This window comes from Mesoplodon mirus (assembly GCF_964341445.2).
Source record: "Mesoplodon mirus genome assembly, chromosome: 18".
NCBI lineage: Eukaryota > Metazoa > Chordata > Mammalia > Artiodactyla > Ziphiidae > Mesoplodon > Mesoplodon mirus.
Window position 1 is genome coordinate 17,692,272 of NC_138994.1, and position 6,150 is coordinate 17,698,421.

General features: G+C 63.3%; 1 protein-coding gene across 2 annotated transcripts; it reads left to right on the forward strand.

Annotated features, from left to right (window-relative positions):
* Nucleotides 1–936: 936 nt before the first annotated feature.
* Nucleotides 937–5,474, forward strand: TRIM47 (tripartite motif containing 47). Of its 2 annotated transcripts, none has more exons than XM_082605242.1 (6): nt 937–1,691; nt 2,725–2,820; nt 3,092–3,322; nt 3,498–3,696; nt 4,157–4,228; nt 4,503–5,474. In XM_082605242.1, exons 1-6 carry the CDS (start codon nt 1,011–1,013, stop codon nt 5,141–5,143), a joined length of 1,920 nt encoding a protein of 639 aa, XP_082461368.1. In that variant the 5' UTR covers nt 937–1,010; the 3' UTR covers nt 5,144–5,474. The 2 variants fall into 2 exon arrangements, with proteins under 2 accessions (XP_082461368.1, XP_082461369.1); XM_082605243.1 differs by having other exon boundaries at nt 988–1,691; nt 4,154–4,228.
* The last annotated feature ends 676 nt before the right edge of the window (nt 5,475–6,150 follow it).

Genomic DNA, 6,150 nt, shown 5'->3' on the forward strand with positions numbered 1-6,150 from the left:
TAAAGTTACTCTTTTGCTCCCTTTGGAAGAAAGTCACTATGCACCGTCTACACTTAAGGAGTGGGAAGCCATTCTCCACCTTGGATATTTACCAAAACTGTTTGGAATTCCTCTGAATGGGAAATTTGTCTATTCTCCCTCATTTATTTATTTATCCAGTCATTTATTTACACCAGCATGAACTCATGGATGTTGGTTTATTTTATACTTTGGGTTACAACCCAATGCTACTTTTGTTATTTTGTTGCCATTCTATTTTTTTAAATTTAACATTATCGAGGTATAGTTTACATATAATAAAATGCACCATTTTGAGTGCATAGTTGAAGGAGTCTCAGCAAATGCCTCCACTTGGGGAACCCACATCCCTAGCCCCAGGCACACCACATGAGTGTCCCCAGGACGATGGACCTGGAGGATGACATCAACTTCCCATTTCAAGTTTAGAGAAGCCCAAGTTTCCCACCCGGGTTAAACAGGGGCAAAAACATGCGCATATCAGCAGTTATTCCCTGCCCCCCCCGCCACCCCCGCCTTCAGCAGCTCAGCAACTTTGCTTAAAGGTGCTGCGGAGCGGTCTGGAGCGCAAAGGTGCCTGCGGAACACAGTGGGGTCACCCAGTCCCTCCGGAGCCCCTGGCTGGCAATGGGGTGGGGGAGTTTATGGGGGGTCATGGAGGAGTGAACTCCTTCCCTGCTTTCAGCGTATTCTCCGCACTGCCTTCTCTGCTCTCTGCCCTCTCTCTCTCACAGCCCTTTCGTCCAGGAGCCCTTAAGGGTCAGACGGAGCCCAGAGGCCACCCCGCCCTGTCCGGGCTGGGGCTGGGTGTCAGAGCCGGCGGGCGGGCCTGTGGCGCTGGGGGGCGGGCCTGTGGCGCTGGGGGGCGGTCCGCCGGGGGGCGGGCGGGGTCGGATCCTAGGCCTCGGTCCCAGGGGCGGCGCCGCATCGCGAACAGTCCGGGTCCCTCCCAGACGGGAGCAGCACAGGCGGTGCCCCGCGACCGAGGAGCCATGGACGGCAGCGGCCCCTTCAGCTGCCCCATCTGCCTGGAGCCGCTCCGGGAGCCAGTGACGCTGCCCTGCGGCCACAACTTCTGCCTCGCCTGCCTGGGCGCGCTCTGGCCGCACCGCGGCGCGGGTGGCGCCGGCGGGCCGGGAGGCACGGCCCGCTGCCCGCTGTGCCAGGAGCCCTTCCCCGACGGCCTGCAGCTCCGCAAGAACCACACGCTGTCCGAGCTGCTGCAGCTCCGCCAGGGCTCGGGCCCGGGGCCCGGCCCCGGCCCGGCCCGGGCCCCCGAGCCGGTGGCGCCCAGTGCGCCGCCCAGCGCGCCGCCCAGCGCCCCGGAGCCGTCGGCTCCCTGCGCGCCGGAGCCGTGGCCGGCGGGCGAAGAGCCGGTGCGCTGCGACGCGTGCCCCGAGGGCGCCGCCCTACCCGCCGCGCTCTCCTGCCTCTCCTGCTTCGCCTCCTTCTGCCCCGCGCACCTAGGCCCGCACGAGCGCAGCCCCGCGCTGCGCGGACACCGCCTGGTGCCGCCGCTGCGCCGGCTGGAGGAGAGCCTGTGCCCGCGCCACCTGCGGCCGCTCGAGCGCTACTGCCGCGCGGAGCGAGTGTGCCTGTGTGAGGCCTGTGCCGCCCAGGAGCACCGGGGCCACGAGCTCGTGCCGCTGGAGCAGGAGCGCGCGCTTCAGGAGGTGGGGCGCGGGCGCGGCGGGCGGGCGGGCGATGGGCCTCGCGTGGCGGCCGAGGGCCGGGGACCCCTCACCCCCATCCTTAATTCCCTCCTCTAACCTGAGGATTTTTGCGGTCCCTTCCAGCCCTGACGGTCTCCGCTCGCTGTGGGACATTCCGCTCGGGACGAGAATGGGGGTTGGAGGGACCCAGTGAGAACTCGAAAAAGATGGGCGGGCTGGGGGCCTGAGGCTGGAGCGGGGCCCTTGGGGGTTTAAGCAACCGGGAGCCGGGTTAGGCCCACGTGGTCCCAGGCGGCTGATTGTCGCCGGGCAGCTGCTGCGTCGGCCGAGCTCCTGCAGATCCCCGCTCAGGTTTGCCTGGGCTGAGGGTTTGGATGGGTGTGGCAGGTGAAAGGAGTGCTGCAGAGGGTGGGCCGAGCACACAGACCGCTCTGTCCAGCTGTTCCGGGGGCCCGTGGTGGGAGCATGTGCGCGCTGCCTGGCCGGTTACCTCCGCCCCCAGTTTCCTTTGGCCCCCAGCCCGGTCTTGGCGCCTCTGCCTTGGGATTTTCCGTCTCTCCTGCCTGGAGTGGTGACTCATAAGACCCAGGGGATTTGCCCGGAATCCCTATTTTTCAGGCCTGGGCTGGGGGCACAGACTCTTTGGGGACAGTGATCCCCGGGACAGCTGAATGCCATCTTGTGCAGGGCCCCCTCCTCACTCTCTTTCTTTGCCTCTTCCCCACTGAAGGAAGTTCTCAAATGAATGTGAGCAACACTGAGGACCATAGATGGCCCTCTACTTGCTCACCAGTCAAAGAGGGGAGGCAGACAACCTACAGCTGGCCAGACTGCCCTCTCCCTGGGCATTCGGGAATGGCACCAGCCTGGGCTTGAAGCACCTCTGGCATATCATGGCCACTCTCAGTCCCACCTATACCCAGATACCATTCCCTCCCAGGTCACCCCTCTCCTCCCCCCTTGGTGAGGCCTGGGACCCCAGTGCAGGGTTGTGACCTCTGCCAGACCCCGTACTCAAGGGTGTCGTTCACAGGCCGAGCAGCCCAAAGTCCTGAGCGCTGTGGAGGACCGCATGGACGAGCTGGGCGCGGGCATCGCACAGTCCCGGCGCACGGTGGCCCTCATCAAGGTCCGATCCCGTCCTAACCCCCGCCCCCGTTCACTCCTGCAGTAGCCTCCTGGCAGTGTGAGCTTTCAGCATGGTACCGTGCACTCTAAAGAAGCCCACGCTCAAGGCATTGCCCGGCTCCAGTGAGCACACGTGTCTCCCCTGACCTGACATAGATCCAGGGCAGCTGGGGCTGGTGCTTCTGTCCCCCCGAGAGGACAGGGTGGGAAAGTGGGGTCTGGGAAGTGATGTTCTTTGCCCTCATCACCGCCACCTCTGTCCTCCTGTGCAGAGTGCAGCCGTGGCAGAGCGGGAAAGGGTGAGCCGGCTGTTTGCCGAGGCTGAGGCCGTCCTGCAGGGGTTTCAGGCAGAGGTGCTGGCCTTCATCGACGAGGGGGAGGCGACCATGCTGGGCCGCTCCCAGGGCGACCTGCGACGGCAGGAGGGACAACGAAGCCGGCTCAGCCGGGCCCGCCGCAACCTCAGTCAGGTCCCTGAAGCCGACTCGGTCAGCTTCCTGCAGGTGAGGGCAGCTCTGCAGGCCAGAGAGGACACGGAAGGGGGTAGGCGGGAGGCGGAGGGAGAAGGCGGCGCGTGCCTGGGCTTCAGGGCTGTGCCAGCCCCCTGGCGGTGCCATCTCACCCCAGCCAGGAGGAGCTGTGGCCAGCAGGGCCTTAATGGGCATTTGTCTGGCACAGGAGCTCCTGGAGCTCAGGCTGGCCCTGGAGGAGGGGTGCGGCCCTGGGCCCGGGCCCCCAAGGGAGCTCAGCTTCACCAAGTCATCCCAGGCCATGCAGGTGGTACGAGACGGCCTGGCTTCGGCCTGCACCAGCCAGTGGGAGCAGCTGCAGGGGCTGGACGGCGATGAGGACGGGCTGCAGAAGCCAGGCGCGGAAGGTGGGTGTCCCCCGCCAGTGACTCATCCTTCCCCAGACTCCCCGCACGGGCCACCAGGCCTGGTGCCCGTTCAGGAGTGGAGGATGGAAACTGCCAGGCTCAGGGTGGGACCCAAAATCCTGCCAATGGCTGGAGCCACCACCCTGTAAGCACGAGTCAGCCCCTTTGGCCACAGCCCAGGGGGCAGAGCAGGCCTCCCCTAGACCACCCTCTAGCTTCAGAAGGGCTGAGGCCCAGGGAGGAAGTGGAGCGAGGGCAGAGCCCAAGGACCAGGCCTGTGTGTGAACACAGTGTACCATATTTGGGCATGTGCCTGTCCCCAGGTGGCCTAGAGTGCTGGGAGGAATGGGGAGGAGGGGAAGTTCAGTCACAGGTTCGGGGGTGTGTGTCACCTTGCACAGCGGCCCAGCCACGGGCAGCCGGGGAGACCCCCTCTGCACTGTCTCCTCTTCTGCAGCAGATGCTGAGTCACAGGACCCCGAAAGCACCAACAGCCTGGAGAGTGAGGCTCCCAGGGATTACTTCCTCAAGTGTAAGTCGACATCTGGGCTTGCCCCGCTGCTCATACGGGGCCCTCCCAAGGCTGCTGGGCTGGGCCCTGGCGCATGAGGGCTTGGATTCCTGTCCCTCATTCACGTGGTGAACTAGGTCAGCTCATGGGGTGCTCCCCAGGGTGGCCTGCTTGCAGAGGGCCAGTTGCAGAGGAGGGGAGAGGCTATGTTTGGGGAGGTGGGCCCCTAGGGGAGGGGCTGTCCCACCTGACCTTGGACCTGAGCCCTGCATCTCTCTCTGTTCCGTGAGAGCAGTTGCCTACATCGTGGACCTGGACAGCGACACGGCAGATAAGTTCCTGCAGCTGTTTGGAACCAAGGGTGTGAAGAGGGTGCTGTGTCCCATCAACTACCCCGAGTCGCCCACCCGCTTCACCCACTGCGAACAGGTGCTCGGCGAGGGCGCCCTGGACCGGGGCACCTACTACTGGGAGGTGGAGATCATTGAGGGCTGGGTCAGCGTGGGAGTCATGGCCGAAGACTTCTCCCCACAAGAGCCCTACGACCGGGGCCGGCTTGGACGCAATGCTCACTCCTGCTGCCTGCAGTGGAACGGACGCAGCTTCTCCGTCTGGTTCCACGGGCTGGAGGTGCTCCTGCCCCACCCCTTCTCGCCCACCGTCGGGATCTGCCTGGAATATGCTGACCGAGCCCTGGCCTTCTACGCCGTGCGGGATGGCAAGATGAGCCTTCTGCGGAGGCTGAAGTCCTCCCGGGCCCGCCGGAGTGGCACCCCAGCCTCCCCGGTTGACCCCTTCCAGAGCCGCCTGGACAGCCACTTTGCGGGGCTCTTCACACACAGGCTCAAGCCCGCCTTCTTCCTGGAGAGCGTGGATGCCCATCTGCAGATCGGGCCCCTCAAGAAGTCCTGCATATCCGTGCTGAAGAGGAGGTGATGCAGGGGGCACGGGGCCTCCTCCTGCTGTTGTCCCAGCTCCTGGGAAGCTTGCTTCTCTGCAACCCTGCTTTGCCCCAGGGAAGACACCAGCCTTGGAGTCCCACACATTCCCCAGGCTTCTCATTTCTAGAGGCCTCCACCTTCCATATACAAGGCCTTCCACCTCTCAGGGAGGAGGCTCCCCAGACCCTGTCCCCCTGCAGGCCTTGTTTCTGGGAGAAGGCATTGCAGCTTGGACAGATCCAGGGTTACCCCGACCCCTCCTCTCCCAGGTTCTTGGGACAGTGCCTGGCACATAGTAGGTGCTCAATAAACATTTGTCGAATGAATGACTCCCTTTTCTACCCTTCTCTCCACCTACCAAGAATTCCCAATACTTCTCATCTTTCAAGAGCAGGTCTTGAAAGGCAGGACAAGGGAACAAGCCCCTAGTCCCAGATTCCTATTGGGAGGGAGAACCCTGGCCCAGGAAGAGGAAGCTGAAATGGGGTGCCTACCCTTTGGGGCACACCTGCTCCCTGGTGCTGGACAGGGAGAGGTAGAGGTGGCTTCTCCCGGAGGGGTCCAGCCCCACAGTGATTCTGGCTGTCCGAGTGTTTGCTTTGGACAGCCTGGTTCCCATCCGCTATTTTCTTTTTTTTTTTTTTTTTTTTTGCGGTACGCGGGCCTCTCACTGTTGTGGCCTCTCCCGTTGCGGAGCACAGGCTCTGGACGCGCAGGCTCAGCGCCCAGCCGCTCTGCGGCATGTGGGATCTTCCCGGACCGGGGCGCGAGCCCGTGTCCCCTGCTTCGGCAGGCGGACTCTCAACCACTGCGCCACCAGGGAAGCCCCCATCCGCTATTTTCATCCATGATGCCACAGCCTAGTTCTGGACCTGCCTAATGGTGTTTGTGCCCAGGATTAAATACAGCACACCCCCCAAGAGCGGGGCATGACTCCTGGGCATGGGCAAGAAAGTTTGAGGCCTAGAGCTTCTTTCATACACATAACTTCTCAGCCCATGA